This window comes from Lithobates pipiens, unplaced genomic scaffold (genome assembly GCF_037356315.1).
Source record: "Lithobates pipiens isolate NorthernLeopardFrog02 unplaced genomic scaffold, aLitPip1_a1.2 Scaffold_13, whole genome shotgun sequence".
NCBI lineage: Eukaryota > Metazoa > Chordata > Amphibia > Anura > Ranidae > Lithobates > Lithobates pipiens.
In genome coordinates, this window is record NW_027507718.1 from 458,597,772 (window position 1) to 458,621,461 (window position 23,690).

The 23,690-nt window shown below is 40.6% G+C and overlaps 1 protein-coding gene across 1 annotated transcript in view; it reads left to right on the forward strand.

Moving 5' to 3' along the window:
• The window catches only part of STK32B (serine/threonine kinase 32B), a 339,672-nt gene that overhangs the window by 75,069 nt on the left and 240,913 nt on the right, over window positions 1-23,690 (forward strand). Inside the window, exon 3 of the mRNA XM_077477798.1 lies at window positions 19,279-19,430. Within this exon, the coding sequence (XP_077333924.1) occupies window positions 19,279-19,430 (152 nt within the window). The remainder of the gene's footprint in view (window positions 1-19,278; window positions 19,431-23,690) is intronic.

Sequence of the window (23,690 nt, forward strand, 5' to 3'; positions counted from 1 at the left end):
AAATATCGTGAATGGGTTACATATGTTATTTTGAAGTTTACGTCAGTAAATCTAATGATCTTAGCTAATCAACATTAAGACCTGGCAGTTGGCAGACTTAATGAAGACTAATAAGCTCCTGTCTATGTCTTTTTTTAATTTCTGTGCATAATAGCAGACGTTCTGCCAACAATACATTTTGATCTTTTTTTTAAATGTCTGTAAAGCCTGTCTTTCAAATGATTATTAAAATATTATTAAACAAAGAAACAAAATAAGCTTAAAAAGCTTAAAGTGTATGTAAACCCATCCCATATAACCATGGGCTTATAGCTTAGGAAGAATAACGGTAAACATTCCAGCCATAAATCGCAACAAATAAAAGCAGCACAAATACCTTTTTTCAGGCTTTAAATTAAGGTCATGTGATCAATTTTCTCTGTTCTGCATGACCCTGGTCGGGAGACGTTTTTACTGTTTATTCCCATTTTCCACCCTAGCTGTGCAGAAATAATTTGCAAAAAATTATCACATGAACCCAGCTCAGTGAAAAAAGAAAGTATTCATATTTTTTGTCTTGGGATCAATTGCTCTGCTGAGGGTGTAAGGTAAAACTATTCTGTTTGGACCTATTATGACAGCAAGGCTCACTGAAGGAGCCACTGATAATCACCTAGCTAAGGCTGTCATCTCTACCTTTGATTTGGGTATCTGGGAGATGAGGAGAACAACGTATGGCTTTTCTGGAGGAAGAAGTGCACCATGCGCACAAGCGGAGTAACGCTAAAGAAGCCAGATCCGTCTAAAGTTTTGCCACCAGGAATAAAGAAATGCAAACAAATGATAGGATCACTAGGTATTTTACATTTACTACAGTGATTTTACCGCTACCAAACAGTACACATACTAAATTACACTTTTGTTTGGAAGCTTCTAATTTACAAAAACGCTTGGGTCTACTGACATTTTAAAACTATATCTATTTACTATATATAAGCACTCAAACCTGCCAACAGTGTTGAACATTCAGGATTACAACAATTGTGGTAGAATACGTAATCATCAATTGATCCACTGATCAATCTGGAGATTTTAATTAGTTAAATACATCTTCCAGGAAGAAATTTCTATTAATAGATACACTCAAACATATCTAGTAGAGTGATCTGGTAAAGCAATCCAAAGTACCAATTACCAGGTAATTCCAAGGGACAATGGTTATCTTTAAACATGATAAGTGCACTTAAGTTAACCCTTTATATTAAAAGGTCTTTCAGTCCAAAAACCACTTAGTGTTAAAAAACAGTGTCTCGATTGGGTCCTATCAGGTGGCTAAAGATCACATTGGCCTTCCTGCCCCAGGAGGAGGGAGGCAGATGCCACTGTGAACTTGCATTCTATGCATTAAGATAAAAAAAAACTTATGTGGGCAGTAGCCCCCTTCAGCCCCCTAATACTGACTTGAGGTCCATCTAAATCCAGAGATGTTGAGATGTTGCAGCAGTGTCTCGGCTGCCCTCCTTATTGGCTGAGACAGCAGCTCAGTGCCATTGTCTCCCGCTGCTCTTACTCAAAATCAGTCAGCCAGTAAGGAGAGAAAAGGAGTGGGGCCAGACCATGGCTCCATGTTTGAATGGGCACAGGAAGCTGTGGCATGGCTCTGGTGCCCACAGCTGCTTGCTGTGGGGGCACTTAGCAGGAGGGAGCGGCCAGGAGCACCAATGAGGGACCCGAGAAGAGGAGGATTCAGGCTGCTCTGTGCAAAACCACTGTACAGAGCAGATAAGTATACCATGTTTGTTATTTTTAACTAAAAAAAACAGAGACTTTAGTATCAATTTAACATATTCTGATGAGATAATTCATTATTTGCCCAGCTAAGCAAAATGTCCCTAATACACTTATCTCTAGACCGGAGCAATTTTCACATTTCAGCTATGGGAGTATTGATTTGCCAATTAATATATCAATGCTTATGATATGGAAATTATATCTACTGTATACCTTGTTTTTGAAGTACAAATACGTTTTTTTTTGTAGTAGTATTGCCATCCAATGATTCTTTTTTTTCATTATTTGATCAATGGTAATTTTAAAACAAGGAATGTAATTGAATATAAACCACATGTTTTATTCTGCGATGTGTATGGTTTATTCCAGCACTAATGCAATAGTCTCAGTACAAAGTTTTTGAAGTGTTCACTGAAGCAGGTACAAGGCCCAAAGTGATCACAGATCACTCTTTAAGAAGCAGGAATTGCTCTGATTGGCTCTTGTTTACACATGCAAACTTCACCCATCAAAATAAAAGCCAGTCATGTTAGTAGCATATGCATCAGCGAGCACACATGGGTGAAGGGTGAGGAAATAATGTGGATTTCAAAGATTTAAAGGATAATTTTACTTTTGTACAGTTTAGGCTTGAAGGGAGAGCGTAGCCGATATGGTTTTGACAAGTGGCTGTACAGCAGCAATAAAAACTACCCTGCTGATATCTTACTGGATTTGCAGGGGCAGGTAAGTATAAGACTGGCAGGAGTGGCTGGGGAAGCTCAACCAAGCTGCATGCCTTTAAACACTGGTGAGAGTACTTTGCAAAGGGAAGTGGCTAAGTCTCCCAATATTTGGCATGACAATGATATCACCCAGGATGTTGTTTATAGAAAAACAATGGCAGGAATCTGTCATTTAGCAACAGTAGTGGTGAGGGGCAATATCGTTGGGCAGTGGCTCACAGCTGGGAAAAATTGTTAGGGGTGTGGGTTGCCGTGGATGACAATGGATGTCCCTCATGGTGGTTATTAGCTCCCAATGCCATTTTTACAACAATAACTTGCCTATTAGCCTCGGAAAAGGGCACCAAAAATAAGTTTACCTCTCATGAACTCCAACAGGGATTGGTACTATGTTTTGGGTTTGTGGACATCCTGCTGGGTTTATCAAACCTCAAGAAAACTAAACCCACCCCGGTTTGCTCATGACCACTCATACTTCAGGAGTTGTTTGCAGCACATTATCTACACAATGAAAAGAAAAAGACCATTTTGTTTCCAATGTTTATTAGCAATAGTCTATCACCGTTCTGCTAGGGGCATAGAGCACTCTAGGCCATCCTTGCTCTGACTGCATGGATTTCAATCTCTAAGCAAGAAATCCTCATGTTATGATTGGCCATGCCCTTCAATATAGAAAACGAATTTAGGAATGTTCTTTTCCTTGCAGACTTTGGGCTTCCCCTCAACTGCTCACCATCCTCATAGGGGTTATAGCAATTGAGTACCAGCCCTAAAACCTGGGGCAGTGTTGCATAGATTGACTGGAGTAAAGGACAGGTTTGCTATTCCATAATTTTTGTATTTATTATTATGATTGCCTTTGAAGCAACTCCCTGGGAGAGATTTAGAACCTGGTTCGGAGACCCAAGCCATCCATAAAAGAATAAGACATTGCTTATCTGTTTACATCTTTTTTTTTTTTCCAAACACAACTCAATTGACCAGAGGCTCAATAATATACCAATTACAATCCATAACTGAGAATCTCTTGATCTAATGCAATCTCTGGAACTTTCATTGGTTAGGTGTTTGCAGGGCAGATAACATAGTTTGGAATTACTAAAGGGACCAATGGAAAATAGTTTTTAAACCAAGAGACAACCACTATACTAAACCTTGTCAAACCTTACATAGTTTACCTTTTCTTCCTTCTTATTCCCTCGAGCAGCACAAGTCCCTCAGACTTGAATTGCTAGATTCCCTCAGAATCCCCTCCACTTTATTTTTTTTTTTTTTTACAAACCTCTCCAGTAACCAGCTAACTTTATTCTGAGGAAGGGTTGTAATGTGAAACACTCAGCCTTTAAATATTAACGTAAAGTCAAATTTATAATTTAGATAATCTTTATTAAACTTTTCTTTGATTCCTTAGACAACACGTGCATACAATTTGTTAAATAAAACTCTTGCCTCCTCTTAATAGTTAGACATTCCATTAACATACAGTGAATACTTAAATATTTATAAAAAAAAAAATCTACCTATAAATATATAAAGTCAAATTTAACTGATTAAAGCAGGGGGAATTGTTGAGTACAGCAGGAAAATATGTGACCTCACATGTCTCATCTACTCAGCAGTTATATTACTGGACAGCCTGAAGGTCTAAAAGAGCTGTGACCCCACAAGAAATCACTATACCGAATGTCCAGCTGCGCTTCAAAATAATAATCTATATATACTCTCGCAATGTCTAGGCAATAAAAAAATAATGCACAGATAAAGACGATTTTAACAAAAAAGCATATGTTATACTTGTTTTTCTATTAATTAAACATAGGCCATCCTAGGTTGGTGCCTATAGCTAAGAGCTTCCTTGAATAGATAGAAAAGCAATATAAACCTGATTAGCGTTTGTCGGTTACTTAGTCCTACCCAGTATAGATATGGAGAAAAGCATGTCCCTGCTTCGGGGGTGCCACTGGAAGGAAAAAATATGTCCCCGCATCAGTGGTGTCACTGGAAGTAAAAAATGTCCCCGCATCAGTGGTGTCACTGGAAGTAAAAAATGTCCCTGCATTGGTGATGTCACTGAAAGGAAAAAATTTCCCTGCATCGGTGGTGTCACTGGAAGGAAAAAATGCTTCCACATCTGTGAAAAAAAATTGCCTACATCGGTGGTGTCACTAGAAGGAAAGTGTCCCTGAATTTGTGGTGGTAATTTAAGGAAGTCATAGGAGGGCATATTGTGCAAGGCACAGGACTTAGAAGTACGTATCACACAGGGTGTGGGGCTTAGCAGTACATATACTGCAGGTTGCAGGGCTCCAGAGTATGCATCAAGCAGATCTCCAGAGTGTGTATTGTGCAGGGCTCTAGAGAGCAAATTGTGAAGGTTTAGCAGCGTGTATGGCACAGGGTGCTGGTGCTAGTATTACACAGACAGTGGGCTCAGGAGTGGATATTGCTCAGTGCTCAGGAGTAGGTAACATATTCGTATAGAGCTCTACTTGCAAGCCCCAGTACAGATCTCTTCTCTCCCATTACAAAGCTTCCCCACCATCCAGAGCTCTTTCCTCAACCTGTCCCCCCAACTAGAAAGCACTTTTCTCAATCTACCCTTTCTTAAAATTCTTCCACCCCCCCCCCCCCCCCCCCAAGTATGAAGCTCTTCCCCCAAACCTTCTCCCAATACAAAGCTCTGTCACTAATCCCCCCCCCCCAGCTACTCTCCCAGTCCTCAGTGCAGGAGGAGCCGCTGCCAGGTGATTGGGCTGTGCTGCCATGCTGCAGGGCAGGAACCGCTCTGTGTGGGCCCAGGAGAGGCGTGCTGTCCCTTGTAAACACAAAAGGAACCACAGACAGCCAGCTTCTGTGTTTACAACAAGTAACAGGGGTGAGCACAGGGCAAGTGCCAGAGGGGGTGGCATCAAATACAGCCAACTTCCAGCACAAAACAAGCCCTCCTGACAGGAATGACACTGAAGTCACTCCTTTCAGAGAGGCACTGGGAGAAGGAAGCAGCTGAAGACTCCATATTTTTTGCCTTTCTTAACAATACAAATGCCACAAAAAACAATGGTAAGAGACAGTAACCCCTTTTTAATAATTTTGTAACTACCCAAGTCCAACAACAAATACTATAACCAATAATACTTTTTGCAGACAGGGAAATAAAATTGGTCTTCTCCTAGCTAAACCCCATATTATGAAGGTAATTGGGTAAATTGGGAACCAACAAAAACATCACTCAATTAGCCTCCCTTTAAGTAATGTTATGTGAAATTTTATCCTGCCCAACCATTCCTTCAGCACTTAATGGAACAAGCTAATTTACCCAAAATACCTTCTTAACAATGGAAACATCTCAATTCCCCGAGTACTGTTGAAAAAAGTACATTGGACAATTAAACTTCTGCAAATGATAAAACCTCGGGACCAGATTATGACCGATTACCTAGTTTTATAAACTTTTAGTTCTTGAAGTGCCATCAGGTTTAAATGATCTTTATATTACTATTCTTACCCATAATGCTTTGACTTTATTAAAGCATATACCACTCTTATTCTTAAACCAGGGAAGAATCCTAAACACGTCCAATCCTGTAGACCCAGACTGCTACTTAATACAGACTACAAACGTTTAGCCAAAATTATGTAGACTGTGTCCAAACTCACATTCCAATGGTGTTGACTTCTCATCAGTTGGTCTTCATGTGTAATAAACACTCCACAGTAGGCATATGAACTGCTATAGTGGCAAAGATTCAAGCCAAATTAAGGCCTTCCCCATGCTCTCCTCCGAAGTTTTTAGGTTTAAGTGCTATTTTTGACAAAATAGAATGACTCCTTTTAAATCTTGACACCAAAGCCTTTATGCACATCTTCTCCACTTATATTCAATATATCTACAATACTCCCTCTATTAAATTAATATTTCTCCGCTATTTTCATGTTTTGAGGCAATAGACTAGTTGAGGTAATAGACTCTGTTCTGCACCTCGACTCCAAGAAGAACCTAAGCCCCTCTGACACACCTGGTTACTCATATAGACAGAAGTATAGATACCTTCAGTGGCAGCTCGTGGTATATATATTTTTTGACGGGGGGGGGGACAATGCTCCCACAAGACTTAATAAATGAGCGCATGGAAAGCTTAGGGCACAGGCTGTTATACAGTGTAATAGATATGCCAAAGTAACGCGGAATAGATTTCTGTACCAATAGACTGTAACTGACACCTGAATCAGCCAGTTCAGCAATAAACAGTGCACTTAACTACAATGTTAATAGTAATACTGCAGCTGGACTAGACTGCACTCTTAGGGAATATTTAGCATCCCCTTCTATTTCTTTATCTACAGGCACACTGGTGCACATACACTATAATACCAAAAGTATTGGGACGATTCATTTATTCTGTGCATTATTCTATGCACTATTCATTCTATGCACTATTCATTCTATGCATGAAGGTAAAAAAAAACATTCTGTGTGCAGCGCCCCCCCCCCAGCCCCCCAAAACATTATCTGAGCTCCCTCTAATGCAGGGATGTTCAGGATAGGATCGGCTGTCCTGGGACTCTCCATCCTCATTGGCTAAGACAGCAGTGGTAACCCATTGTCTCCCACTGCTGTTAATCACAACCAGTGAGCCAATAAAGAGAGAGCAGGGGACGGGGCCAAGCCGTGGCTCTATGTGTCTTATAGATGCATAGACCTGTGGCTCAGGAGTGAGCATGCAGCGGTGACCCCAGGGCAAGTGGCTTTTTTCTGGGTGCACTACCTGAGGGGAGTATCCAGGAGCGCCGTAAGGGGATCAGGAAAGAAGAGGATCAGAGCTGCTCTGTGTAAAACCACTGCACAGAACATAAAGCAAATGCTTCTCAATGGTTGCATGCAAAATTTAAAAAGATTACATTTTTTTAAAGCAAACTTGCCTTTTAAATTGATATTTTCCTTTTTTTCTACTCCTAGTAAGGTTTTACTTCTAAGGTTTATTTCTCTGTGTCCTGAAATTCCTTTGACCACCATTCTCTTGTCCCCTGTTCCCATCTATCGTTGAGGTAAAGTTGAAGGTATGACTGAGAAAAAATCTTGTTTATTTCCTCACACTTCTACATTGATAAGAATGCTGAGCAGGAATTCAGTAAGTGCCGTTGTGGCAGGGCTGTAGGATTGGAACCGTGGGAGGGATGGGAACAAAATTAATTGTATGCCAGTGGGAAGTCAGACTGTTAAATCAAAACAGGACATTTGTGATTTACACCTAGTGAGACAATCTCATTCATATTATATTCTACAGAAAGTCCAATAAATTGCTTCATTTCATTTTGTGCTCGAGTGACGTGAAATAGTAAAATTAATTAAAATGTATTTGCATCAATCAAATATTAGCAGTGTGACATTTAGCATTACATGAAGTAAACACAATCCTGGCATGTTAAAATAGCTTTTTAGAGCACAGCTGTTTTCAGTTTTTGTTTCCATTTTGGATGGTAGTATGTTAAAATCTTTGTATTTTTTTATTGCTGTTTGTGTAGCCATTTGGAAAACATACCTCCTAATATCAGAGTTTGAGAAAAAGGGACAACAAGATGGAGAAAACATGCAGATTGCTGAAAAGTGGGTGTGGCTAAATTGGAAATTGAGTGTCGCCTAAAGTAATATGGCATAGTGGCAGTGGAGCAGTGGACGTGGTGTAATGATTATCATCTCTGGCTGGCAACACTGGCGTCATCAGTTTAGACCTCAGCTACCACAACAGCTGTCTGGAGTTTGTATGATCTCCTTGTGCTTGCGTGTGGTTCTTATGGGTACTCCAGTTTCCTCCCACACTCCAAAGACATGCTGGTAGGTTAATTGGCTCCTGTCTAAATTGGGGGTAGGTGTAGGTATGCATGGGTAGCACTACCCTCATAGCCACTGGACAGGATGGGTCCACTGTTCTTTGCCTCGACCTTCTTAAGGAGCGCAGGAAATCACTGAAAGCAGTACTTAGGGTGAGTGTGAGGCAGGGGCGGACTTGGCTGACAGTTTCCTGTCTGATTGCTTCTGCTAGAAGCAGTATGGCCTTTTTAACAGGGCATCAGAACTGCCCGGGGAGAAAATGCCCTGTAAAAAAGGCTGTCCCACTTCTGACAGAAACGATGAGCCAGGAAACTGTCAGGAGGAGAGGCGGCCGGATCACACAGAGTGGAAATCTCCAACTGTGACACAGCTTGGATATGAAACACCAGCTACTGTCAAACAAAGTAGTTCCCCCTGGACCGGCTCCTATTATGGACAGCACACTGGCCCAATACTGGTTCAGGAGGCGGGACTTAGACAGTAGCCTGTGTTTCATCTCCAAGCTGTGGTACAGTGGAGAGATCCCCGCTGTGTGTGATCCGGACAGCAATCCTCCTGATTCCTCCCTGTGATCCCTGCTGCATGGATGGACACTGATGAGGCTGCACATATGGACACTGATAGACTGCATTGGAGGGCACTGATAAGCTGCATTGATGGGTATTGATAAGCACTGATGAGGCTGCACTGATGGACACTGATAAGGCTGCTGTGATGTGCACTGGTGAGGCTGCACTGGTACTAATAGGCTACATTGGTGGGCACTGATAAGGATGCACTGTTGGGCACTGATAGGCTGCATTGATGGGCACTGATAAGGCTGCACTGATGGCCACTGATGAGGCGGTAATGATGGCCACTGATGAGGTGGCAATGATGGCCACTGATAAGCTGCACTGATGGGCACTGATGAGGCTGCACTGATAAGCTGCATTGGTGGGCACTGATAGGCTGCATTGATGGGCACTGATAAGCACTGATGAAGCTGCACTGATGAGGCTGCACTGATGGGCACTGATGAGGCTGCACTGGTGGACACTGATGGGCATTGATATGCTGCACTGATGGGCATTAATAAGTCTGCACTGATTGGAACTGATAAGGCTGCACTGATAGGCACTTATAAGGCTGTACTGATGGGCATTGATAGTCTGCACTAATGGGTGCTGATATGGTTTATGTTAATATTGTTAAAGTTGTTGTTGTTAATATTTATTTTTGTCACTTAATTCTGCATAAAACATTTACCAGTGTAATTTCAAGAGATAATTTACGAGGGCGTGTTTAGGGGTGGAATTACGGGTGGGGAAGAGTAGGGGTTGGGTGGGGCAATTGGTGCGGAGTAACTCTTAAGGCCTGGCTAGTAGCTCAGGACTTGATATTTTGAGCCCTGGTCACCCAATATGGATGGTAACTAGGCAAGCATAAAATGTATTAACTCAAGTTGGCATACAATGCGATTAACAGAAAGGACTAGACATAAGATGACATTTGGTGTTCAGATCAGCATAAACACTTCAAGTGCAGCAGTGAGCAGTAGTAAAGTTTAATCTACTAAGTGCAGGAACTATACTACCAGAGTGCATTTATGGCAGAAATGCTTGTGTTAGACCAAATGGGTATACACTACACAAAAAAAATGGAGGATGGTAGCAGAGGGGACAGGGGAACAATAGGGGCCTGCAAAATAATTATGAATAATAATATTAACAATAATAATAATAATTATTATTATTATAATATTAATAATAATATTACTATTAATATAATAATTATTATTATCCTTTACGATATTCTTCTGCTGGCTTTAATTGGGGCCCTTTAAGACCGTCTTTGCTCTTAATGACAGTCCCATTTAACCTTCATGCATTATAGGTGCGGTATAGGTATGGTATAGTCTCAGAGCAGGTGCAAGGTAGATGTGGTTGAGATGCAGTAAAAGTTCGGTATAATGCTGTATTGGTTTGGAATAAGTGCGGTATAGAGTGCGGTATGGTTTTGTTACACTTGGTATCTTGCTTTCAGTGGTTAGTCTTTGCTAGCAATTTGCATGCAATCAGGCAGGCCCTTGCACTACATGGTTTTGGTAAACCTGAAGGAAAAACTCAGCAGAAAATCTGATAGTGTGTATGGGGCTTTAAGGCATCAGCATACCAAGAAATCATGCTCCCAACATGGTGGGAACAGTTTGGGGATGGCCTCTTCCTGTTCCAACATGACTGCACACCAGTGTACAGGAGAACATGAATCAGAGCAGCAGCCAAGAGGCACTGTATATTATATGTATATACATATTATATATACACATATATACTCTATGTCCAATAAGGTCATTGCACACCTTGTTTTTGTTCACTCAAGAGAAATGCTTTTTATTTTTCAATACATAAATTCATACATGCTGGCAAGGACATAAATGTGAACTTGTATGAATTTATGCATTGAGAAATGAAAAGTATTTCTACTTTGAGCAAAGAAAATATATGTGCGGTGACCCTACTGCATATTTGTATATGAGACAGAGTGGAGTAATTATATAGTAAACGTATGTATAAAACATCTGAAAAATAAAATATATGAAAAATGCAAAATAAAAAATAAAGTAAAAAAAATTAAATTCTTTAAGATGCAATCCAATAAATCTCCTTTTTCTTGAGTATCAGCTCTCTATTGCTACCACTTCTGTTTTTTGGTATATGATCCATTACCATAAACTGCAGTTGTTATGTACTTATGGATTTGTCAGCTGGAAAGAAGCCTGATCATACATCATACCTGGAAATTGTACACCACTTTCTATAAGAAGGAAGGGGCAGATACATAAACTCTGGAACATCAGGGTAATTATTGCACAGGATGGACCAGTGTTTTTTGAAAATAGAATAAACCTCCCATGAATAAGGATGATATTGGAGGACAAAAGCAACTAGTTTGTTATCACTTTTATACTTGCTCTCACTCCTTGTACTTGGTATATTTCCTGTAACAAGAGGCAGTCTGTAGGCACCATGAAAAAATTATCTAAAAAATCACGAAGATATGATTTATACTCTATATTAAAGGAGTTATGATCTTATCCAATGAGAAGCAGGTGCACTAACAGACTCCATTCCTGAAACAGTCTTCCAAATGGGTGCACATGATCTTTATGTATCTAGGGAAATATAGAAAATACAAGTGTAACCAGATATTAAGGAATCAGAGAAAGCTTTGTTTTCTTGTTAATAATACTGTTACTCAAAGCCTTACTGGCAACCATTTTTTTTTCTTTTTAATTCATACCACAGCAATAGGATAAGTACTAATCGGACAATATGCAGATACACTATATACCAAAATGATCTTTAATGGCATCCCAGTCTTAGTTTACTTGGTTCAATAATGAGTTAGCCCACCCTTTGAAGCTATAACAGCTTCAACTCTTCAGGGAAGGCTGTCTACAAGTTTTAGGAGTGTGTCTATGGGAATGTTTAACCATTCTTCCAGAAACACATTTGAGAGGTTAGACACTGATGTGAACGAGAAGGCCTGGCTTTCAGTCTCTACTCTAATTCATCCCAAGTGTGTTCTATAGGATTGAGGCCAGAATTCTGGTCCAAATCATTATGGTGCGGGGTTGATTTTCAGAGATTGGGCTTGGCCCCTTAGTTCCAGTGAAGGGGACTCTTAAGGCCTCAGCATACCAAGACATTTTGGACATTTTCATGCTCCCAACTTTGTGGGAACAGTTTGGGGATGACCCTTTCCTGTTTCAACATGACTGCGCACCAGTGCACAAAGCAAGGTCTATAAAGACATGGATGAGCGAGTTTAGGGTGGAGGAACTTGACTGGCCTGCACAGAGTCAATATTGAAGCCTACGGACTAAGACTGGATGCCATTAAAGTTCATGTGCATGTAAAGGCGGGTGTACCAATACTTTTGACAATATAATGTATATCTGATCATTGCCAGAGAGCCTCTCTTTCATAATTTGGAAAATCCATTACAGCAACAGAACCCCTCTTATCCACCAACTTGATAAGTATATATTGCTGTGGGTGTGTAATCCATTCATCTGTTGAACCGTGAGCATTTTAAGAATGTGATCAGCTTTTGTTTTGTCCACAAGAAAAGAGGAGATATTCACCTCCACCTTTTTTTTAACAAACATTTCAACAGCTGGATACAATAATACAGTATATACTTTGTGTTTGTGTATAGACCTTTTTGCCTAACGAAGGTAACAGCAGGTACATTGTGCCCCAAGGTTAAAATGTTAAATGGAGTAAAGTTTACTCCATTCTCTCTCTTCTATACAGTTAAGATAATTTGCTGCAGAATTCCTTGGTGGATTTTGTCCAATGAAGATAAAAGCTAAATAAAGAAATCTTCAGCTGTAAATATATTAGTAACTGCAGCTGTGAGCAACTCAGAGTGCAGCTGCTACAGGTCTGCTAAGCTATAGTTAAATCGCAGAGATATCAAGCATCAGCAAATAAGCATGTTTTAATGTCACATTGCTAGAGAATACTGTTACAAAGAAAACTAAAAGTTATAGATATTTTTAAATTTAAAGTAGTTTTAAAGGCTGAAGGTTTTTATCTCAACATATTGTCTGCATTAACCACCTAACAACCCAGCCGTTTCAAACACTTCTCTCATACATGCAAAAATCTGTGTTTTTTCCATAGAAAATTATTTAGAACCCCCAAACATTATCTATTTAATCTTATTTATTTTAATAAAATGGCAACCGTTGCAATTTTTTATGTCACAAGCTATTTGAGCAGTATTTTTTCAAACGCATTTTTTTTTTAAAGTATAATTTTATTTAAAAAAACACAAAGCGCAATATGTAACCCAATTTTCTTGTAAAATATGGAATATGATGTTGCACTGAGTAACTAGATACCCAACATGTAATCCTTTAAAATTGCACACACTCTTGGAATGGCAGCAAACTATGGTACTTAAAAATCCCTACAGGCAACATTTAAGAAATTTCTACAGGTTTAGAGTTACAGAGGAGGTCAAGTGCTAGAAGTATTGCTCTTGCTCTGACGGTTGCGACACCTCACATGTGTGGCTTGAACTCCGTTTACATATGTGGGTGTGACCTACATATGCGTTCACCACTGCGCAGTAGTCAAGTACCTGAAAGATGACAGGATCTTTGTTCCTTGTCCCACAACTCTGGTCCTGGCTTTACCGCGTGATGTTAACAATATGACTAAACAGGCATAGGGCAGAAGATTAAGCAGAACAGTGTCTACAAGATTTTCTGACTGCAGAGATTCCGATAAAGAAAGCTCAGTGCAATTAAGCCCATGCTACTAGAAATAGTGTACATATTTGAAAACCACTACTGTACTATAATTATCAAATTGGTATAGGTGGAAGGTCTGGCATGGTGGCAGATTGTGAAAGACAAAGGCTACTGTTCATCTATCTGTTTGTCTAGCACTATCAGTCTATTGATCTACACAGAATGAATATATTTTATTACTTATAATAGCCTGGGAGACCTAAGAATTGTTTTTATACAGGTGACTTTTTGTGAATGTGTTCCCCTTTGCTGAGAGTGATCAGTTAAAGGACAGATAGCTGTAAACAGCCTGATATGTAGCTTTTATATCTTAATTATCCAGAGATCCAACTGAGTATTGGATACATTTACCAGTAAACTACAGAAAGAGTCATTTTTACGTTTGTCCAGTGAAATAATGTTCTTTTCAAATATTCCACCATGAAAAAAAAAATCTACTGGGTGTTTGAAGTGAATATAGGTTTGCTGACTGAGAATTAAAATTACAGCTTCCATAAGTCAGAATGACTTTATTATATTAAAACACATAGGGATCAATTCACTAAGCTTTACTGCATGTGGTAAGGGTATCATGTTACTCTTTTGCATACATTTTTGCATGTGGTAAATAAAGACTAATTCATTAAAAAAAGACAAAAAACAAAAACAAACGATTTTGCGGTATACAGCGAGAAAAAAACGGCATGCCGACCGGGCCATAGCCAAAAGATGGCTGTAGTGCGGTCGGCTAATTCTGGGAGGGCATCCATAGAAGTCCATGACCGCCGCGGTAAATGGCCATTGACAGAGCGATCACTTTTAAACAAGCTGCGTCATATCAGGTTCCGATTGGTACAGTGTGAGCAGAGAGGGGAGAGATATCGGGTGCAGCAACGCTGTGGGCTGGATGTGTACTGCACATAGCGTTGATCTGTGCCTATTCCTGCACTCATCCAGCCATCCATCCATCCATGTACAGCCATCCTCAGCAATACTCATCCATCCTCAGCAGTACTTATTCACCCATCCATACACATCCATACTCAGCAATACTCATCCATCCATCCATACTCATCCATACTCAGCAATACTCATCCATCCATACTCATCCATACTCAGCAATACTCATCCATCCATCCATAATCATCCATACTTAGCATTACTCATCCATCCATCCATACTCAGCAATACTCATCCATCCATCCATACTCATTCATACTCAGCAGTACTCATCCATCCATCATCCATGCTTGGCAATACTCATCCATCCATCCTCAGCAATACTCATCCATCCATCCATACTCAGCAATACTATTCCATCCATCCATACTCATCCATGCTCAGAAATACTCATCCATCCATCCATGCTCGGCAATACTCATCCATCCATCCATACTCAGCAAATACTCATCCATCCATCCATGCTCAGACATCCATACTCATCCATCCTCAGCAATACTCATCCATCCATCCACGCTCAACCATCCATACTCAGCAATACTCATCCATCCATCCATACTCAGCAATACTCATCCATCCATCCATGCTCAGACATCCATACTCAGCAATACTCATCCATTCATCCATCATCAGCAATACTCATACATACATCCATGCTCAGCCATCCATACTCATCCATCCATACTCAGCAATACTCTTCCATCCATCCATCCATCCATACTCAGCAATGCTCATCCATACATCCATGCTCAGCAATACTCATCCATCCATCCTCAGCCATACTCAGCAATACTCATCCATCCATCCATACTCAGCAATACTCATCCATCCATCCATACTCTGCAATACTCATCCATACTCAGCAATACTCATCCATCCATCCATGCTCAGCAATACTCATCCATCCATCCATACTCAGCAATACTCATCCATCCATACTCAGCCATACCCAGCCATCCCATTCACACTCAGCCATACCCACCCAGCCATATTCAGCCATACCCAGCCATCCCATCCATACCCACCCATCCATGCTCAGCCATCCCATCCATATCCAGCCATCCCCATCCACGGCTCATCCATGCCACTACAGTGCCTCAAAGTGTAATAGGTAGTCAAATTAGATTTGAAATGTATGCCCCTAGAACACCTGATGGTGCTCCCTGCATGTTGGGCCTCTGTATGTGACCAGGCTGTGTAAAAGTCTCACACATGTGGTATCACCATATTCAGGAGGAGTAGCAGACAATGTTTTGGGGTGTAATTTTTGCCATGTACATGCTATATGTTAGAAATGTTGTATAAATGGACAACTTTGTGCAAAAAAAAATGCGTTTTCATTTTCTTTCCACATTTTCCAAAAACAAACATGTTCAAAAGACTCGATATGCCTCATAGATTATACGTGGGGTGTTTTCTTTCCATAATAGAGTCATTTTTGGGTTGTTTCCATTGTCCTGGTGCTCCAGGGCCTTCAGGTAGTCAAGAAATTAGATATATAATTTATGCTCCTAGAACACCTGATGGTGCTCCCTGCATGTTGGGCCTCTGTATGTGGCCATGCTGTGTAAAAGTCTCACACCTTGTGGTAGCGCCATACTCAGGAGGAGTAGTAAATGTATTTTGGGGTGTAATTTATGGTATGCATATGCTGCGTGTGAGAAATAACCTGCTAATATAACAATTTTGTGAAAAAAATTAAAATTGAAAAAAATCTTGATTATGAAAAAACTCACCATGCCTCTTTCTAAATACCTTTGAATGTCTACTACAAAAATGGGTCATTCGGGGGTATTGTACTGTCCTGGCTTGTTAGGGTCTCAAGAAATTAGATAGGCTGTCAGTACTTCAGGTGTGATATATTTTCAGTGATTGGCACCATAGCTGCTAGACTCTCTAACTTTCACAAAGATGACATAATATACACCGATTTGATTATTTTTACCAAAGATATGTAGCAGTATAAAATTTGGCCACAATTTATGAAGAAAAATTACTAATTTGCTAAATTTTATAACAGAAACAAAAACATTTTTTTTTTTTTACAGAATTTTTGGTCTTTTTTCATTTATAGCGCAAAAAATTAAAAACCCAGTGATTAAATACCACCAAAAGAAAGCTCTATTTGTGTGAAAAAAAGGACAAAAATGTCATATGGGTACAGTGTTGCATGACTGAGTAATTGTCATTCAAAGTGTGAGAGCACCGAAAGCTGAAAATTGGTCTGGTTGGGAAGGAGGTTTAAGTGCCCAGTGGTCAAGTGGTTAACACCACTCTTTTGGTGGCAGTAACCAGTGCGGTACCATAAAGGAGGGCCTATTCAAACCCTCAGAAAGGGGCATTCCACCCACCGAGAGCCTAATTCAACCCACAGAAGACCCACAGAAAGGAGCTTAATTCCACCACAGAACACCCACAGGAAGGGGTACTATTCCACCCTCAGAAAGGGGTGCAATACTACCCTCAGAGAGGGGTCTAATTCCACCCACAGAGGACCCACAGAAAGTTGACACTATTTCACCAGCAGTGGACACCAAAAAAACACCAAATGAAATGCAAACATCGGCTGAAATTTAACATTTATAATTTTTATAACTTTTATAAAAAAAAAAAATTTTTTAACGTAAAGGTTTACAAAAGTGCAACAATGGAGTATGCCAACCATGACAAATACTCTAGCTAGAAGTGACCTCTTAAAGTGGCCACTGTAATACTTTTGGTGAAATACACCATTACAACAAGTTAAACTTGGATAGAAACATGAAAAATACTTAAAAATGTTTTAAAAAATTATTAAAAAAACAGTCAAGTTTTCTTTAGTTTGCACTAGACCTGCACAATTCTGGAAAAAATGAGAATCACAATTTTTTTTCATAGAATAAAGATCATAATTCTCTCACGATTCTGACAAACTTTTTTATTAGGTCATCAAACAAGATGGCAATAAAAAGTACTGAATCACTGAAATCTTTGGTGTTTTATTCAATAGTGATTTTCAGAGAAAATGAAAACATTATTAAAAAGCCTTTAGGGTCAACTCAGTAATTAGAATGCGTTAATTTAAAGTGGTACTATACCTTGCCGCAACATTAGCATTGATATTGGTTTTGATGTTTGAGGACGATTGTGACTCATGTTTTGCCACTGTGCTCATGTATAACTTTTCATTATATGTTATGATTTACAACAGATTGTACCAATGTTTCCTATTCCTTTATGAAAAACTCAATAAAAACCTATGGAAAGATAAAGTGGTACTATAGTGTAAAAAATTGCTAGCAGGAATGCAAGAAATTAATGCTAGTAATACAAAAACATACTCATTATGGCTTGGCTCTTCTACAATAATAAGCTAAAATTGGCAGCTCACTTTTGAGTACATAAATCACATAGCTGGGATCAAGGGTGTCCCCGGGATGCTGGCATCAGTATCCATCTTGTGGTGGGATGGTAAGGTAAAGGTAGCCTGGACCAAAAGGACTGGGCGGGGAACCTGTCGGCCACAGTGGAGCCAGTGTGGAACGCAAATGGTGCCAATACCGGAACTAACGTTAGCAGGGACATTTCAATGTCTCCAAATACAGATTACTGTAAAAAATTTTAGATTCAAAAATTGTTCTTTGCAAAAGAAAAATAACAAACATGTTATATCGTAAAACGTTATAAGGAAATTACCTCAAACAACCCTTAACCACTTGCCGACCGCTGTCGGCATATATACATCGGCAGAATGGCACGGCAGGACAAAGTAATGCAACCGTACGTTACTTTGAAATTCCAGCCGTGCCTGCCTGCCACAAGCTGCGTAATGGTGCCTGCGGTTCCCATGGACTTGATCACTGCGGGGATACCCGCGATGTAAAAAGCATCTCCCCGCTCTGCCTAGTGACAAGACACCGATCGCCTGCTCCCTGTCATCGGGAGCAGCGATCAGTGTCACGTCAAACACAGCCCATCCCCCAGACAGTTAGAAAAACTCCCCAGGACACACTTAACCCCCTAATGGTTAACCCCATTCACTGCCAGTGAAATTTTTACAGTAATCAATGCAATTTTAAAGCATTGATCGCTGTATTAATGTCAATGGTCCCAAAAATGTGTCAAAATTGTCTGATTTGTCCACCATAATGTCGCAGTCAGGATAAAAATCGCTGATCGCTGCCATTACTAGTAAAAAAAAAAATTATTACTAAAAATGCCATAAAACTGTCCCCTATTTTGTAGCCGCTCAGCTTTTGCGCAAACCAATGAATAAACGCTTATTGGGGTTTTTTTTTTACCAAAAATATGTAAAAGAATATGTAACGGCCTAAACTGAGCTTTATATATTTTTGGGGGATATTTATTATAGCAAAAATGTAAAAATAATGCTCTGGTCAGGAAGGTGGTAAATCCTTCCCGGGGCTGAAGTGGATAACCACCGACACGTGCAATAAATTACTGCATGAAAAAATGCGGTAGTTACCGAACAATCGAAAAAGTACCACATTCGTTATTTAACGCTAAAGTCTGAATTTGAACTGAAATTTTACTTTCACAACTGATTTACCACATGCGTTATTTTACCGCATTTTATTTGCCATTATTTAACTCTTAGTGAATTGACCCCGTAGAAAAAATAATGAGAGGCCTGTCAGTTGAATGAGTAGATTACTACAGAAAAGGAGATATTTTTGCCTATGACTTTTTGACGTTGTGTCTTGCAGGTGTGCATTGTCCAGAAACGAGACTCAAAGAAGATGTATGCCATGAAATACATGAACAAACAGAAATGTGTTGAAAGGGATGAAGTGAGAAATGTTTTCAGAGAACTACAGATAATGCAGTGCCTTGAACATCCCTTCCTGGTAAATCTATGGTATGTTAAAGATAAGATGTTTTTATTAAAGTGATTGTAAAGCTTTGTTTATTTAAAAAACAAAAAAAACAAACATGTCATACTTACCTCCACTGTGCAGCTCGTTTTGCAGAGTGGCCCTGAACCCCGTCTTCTGTGGTCCTTCGGCGGCTCTCACGGCTCCCCCCCCCCACATCAGATGACCCCTTGAAGTGCTCTCCAGTGGGCGTTACCTTGTGGGTGCGCTCCCGAGTCCATCATTTATCGTCCATAGCCGCCAGTTGTATGACTCGGTTCCACCCCCCGTGTCATTGGATTTGATTGACAGCAGCAGGAGCCAATGGCTGCACTGCTATCAATCTATCCAATCAAGAGCTCGGAAACCCCGGGCAAAGGAAGAGTGTGTCCCCACCGGATGAAGTTACAGGGCTCAGGTAAGTAAAGCTGGGGGGCAGGTCACTGCCAGGTATTTTTTCACCTTAATGCATAGGATACATTAAGGTGAAAAATCACAAGGGTTTACAACCCTTTTAAGTCTTCTCTTCTGCCCAACTCTTCTACAAACCTTTTACATAAACTTCCGTGCCTCTCCTAAATTGTTCTAGGTGTCAGGCCTTTCCTCAGATACATGAAGTGGTGGCAAAACGGTTAATAGTTTGGGACCACGGACATCAATGCAATACACATAATTCCAATCTATTCCATTGGTCCAGATTTAATTAACTACTTCAGCTGCAGAAGATATACCCCCTTCATGACCAGGCCATTTTTTGCGATACGGCATTGCATTACTTTAACTGACAATTGCACAGTTCTGCGACACTGTACCCAAATATACCCAAATAAAGGTATTTTTACATTTTTTTATTTTTGCTATAAAACACATCCCACAATTGCACAGTTCTGCGACACTGTACCCGAATATACCCAAAAAAAAAGGTATTTTTAAATTTTTAACATTTTGCTATAAAACACATCCAAAAAAAAAATGTAAAAAAAAAAAAATCTAATTTCTCATCAATTTAGGCCAATATGTGTTCTGCTATATATTTTTGGTAAAAAAAAAAAAAAAAAATCCCAATAACGTATATTGATTGGTTTTTACAAAAGTTGTAGCACCTACAAACTATGGGATATTTTTATGGAATATTTATTTATTACATTTTTTTCAGTAGTAATAGCAGCGATCCGCACCTTATAGCGTGACTGTGATATTGCAACAGACAAATTATACACTAATGCTGCGTACACACGATCAGACTATCCCTCGGACTTGGTCCGGCGGACCAGAGTCCGCCGGACAATCAGCCCGTGCGTGGGCTCCGGTAGACTTTTTCTTTCCAAAAGTCCGACGGACTTAGAAAGAAGTTTTGACTCAAAATTGTCCGCCGGACTCGGTAGGCACACAATCTGTGTGCTAGTCCGCCAGACTTTTGAAACGAACGGACTTGCCAACACACGGAGGAAAGTCCGTTCATTTTGAACGCGGCTCCAGGTAGACGGGACTAGCGAAGGAAGTAAATGTTGCTGCCTTCGGCGGCGAGATTGACACCTCGCTGGTCCCGTCACCTGGTATGGACTTAAACGGGAAGCCCTACGCTGAAAAATCAATGTGGGGGTCCCCCCAAAGTCCATATCAGACCCTTATCCAAGCATGCAGCCCGGCCGGTCAGGAAAGGTGGTGGGGACGAGCGAGCGTCCCTCCTGAGCCGTACCAGGCCACGTGCCCTCAACATGGGGGGTGCTTTGGGGAAAGGGCGGCCCCCCACCCTTCCTGTCAACACTGGCCATTGGTTGTCAAGGTCTGCGGGCGGGGGGCTTATTGGAATCCGGGAGCCCCCGTTAATAAGGGGCCCCCAGATACCAGCCCCCCACCCTATGTGAATGAGTATTGGGGTACAATGTACTACTACCCATTCACCTGGGGGAAAAAAGTGTAAAGAAAAAAACACAACACATGTTTTTAAAATAATTTATTGCACAGCTCCGGTGGTCTTCCGTCTTCTGGGAGCTGCTAGAGCCTGAAGAAGGAGCACGCTTGCTCCGAAGCGCTGATCAGTCCAACCCGTTCCCGGAAGTCGCAGTATCAAGTACACTGCAGAGCTGGGGTATCACATCAACCGGCTGCGCTCCGACCATCCTGAAGTGCCAGGGAACACACTACACTGCCGGCTACTGGCCAGAGGACGGATGCCAATGCCTTGTGCCGCAGCTCCTATGATCTGTGCTCTACAGGGATGCACACATGAATCCTTTAATACTGATGTGCTTGTACACCACTGTCTACATTAGAGTGTTTTTAAGGCTGGATTCACACCTATGCATTTTTTGTGCTTTTTGCACTTTTCAGATTTGCACTACAGAACGTGTTCCACAGGAAAACATGCTTAATGGACTGTATTGCAAATCTGCAAAAATGCAAAAAGCACTAAAAATGCGTAGGTGTGAATCCAGCCTAATCCACAGAATAAATTCTTCTTAATTTAATCGCTGCACTTAGAGGGCACCGTCTCTTTTTCTCTTTTCATATCATTTACCTCTCACAGAGATGAAGGTTGCCCTGCCCCTGGCAATACAGGGAAGGCTAAGATTAGTTAATTTTTGAAAATTGGCTTGGGCAGGAAGGTGGTAAAAGTGCCCAGTATTGAAGTGGTTAAAGTATGTTATTATAAAATAGTATACATATAGAGATTTGGATCTATTTTTAAAATGCAAATTTCCTGGTTGTCATCTTGATCCAATGTCTTCAGCACTTTCTGAGACCTGAAACAAGTATGCAAACCAAGAGTTATATACTGTTGCAAGCTTACCCTTGGTCGGTAATGGGGGAAGGCCAAGCAAGTATAATTTTAAAAAACAGTGACAACTTCTATATTTGACTTTTGATGGAGCAAATATGCTATAAAAGTACAATTATGTTTTAATAATAAAGTGCAGTGACTATGCAGAGTAGAACAAATTCTAGTGACCTATACTATTTCATAGAGGGTAATTCGATCAAGCAAAGATTTAATGAAATTGTTTGATGTAGGTCAAGGTACTTTCCACTGCCATATTAAGTAAGACTTGTAATGCCCCTCATCCAAAACTTGTCATACTTCCACCAAATACTTTTTTTTGTGAAAATTAGACTTTGTAGTGGGTGCAAAATATGTGTATGTTTATGGCCAATACAGATGTGTAAATAAGCTTAGCTTTGCAAAACTCTATTTCATGTTTGTTTTTAGATTCTGCATATTTGCAGAAAACCATTTGATGAATGTAGAAATCGGATTCAATTCATGCAGAGGCACGGAGGGTGCCCGTCTTGGATAAATTAAGCATTAAGCTGCACAAAGCACCCTGTCACTGTAACTTGTTTTTTGGAAGAAAGGTTTTATTGCACAGTGTGTGAATAACTGGAGTTCAACTGTGTAATCCTCTTTTTAATTGTGTTACTATTTCCGACAGCAAATTTCATTTTATGCGCGTTTGATAACTAGGGCTAGATGGGGACAAGAGGAATGAAAAAATCAAGGTTTTCCTCAAAGAGAACAGTCATGCTGGAAAGTATCTATATTACATTTAGTACAAATAAACATTTGAATATTAACCTTAAAAAGTGAATACAAGAAAAATGGAGCATAGAAAAGTGCATGTTATTATTACCATCTTTTATTCATGTAACATTTTCATGCACACTACAATAGGATATGTAGCGGATGACATTTTGGACAAAATGGCATACGCATGTAAATTGAATTTTTGCCTCAGAACAGTAGGGGTTCTGAGGGTTAATTACGTAGGTTGGCCTTGACATCAGTCTGGCCGGGCTGTGTTGGAAGTTCTGCCTGGTCATGTGAGCAGTGAGGTGCACATGACAGGCCAGAACCAGGCCTGGTTAGACGGTTTGAGTATCAACCTTCTCGGAACCAATCAGTGAGAGTGTCTGGCCCACTGAGGAGTCTGGGAAGGGGTACTTAACTAGATGCTGACCGCCGGCTGTCAAATGACGGCCAGGCGGCGCACCTATTGTGGCGGGAGGCCGTCATGTGACGGCCTCCCGTTTAAACAGGGAATGAGCGCGATCGTGCGCGCATCCCTGTTTCTTCGGTGGCGGCGTGTCACGGAGACACCACTCACCACCGAAGGGGGTGAACAGCCATTGGTTATGGCTGTTTACCATGTGATCACACCCCGACTGTGCACGGCGCATGCGCGCGATCGTGAGCGTGCTGCGCATGCACATCGGTGGCGGCGTGTTCCCCGGGAACACTGCTCGTCACCGACGCTGGTAAACAG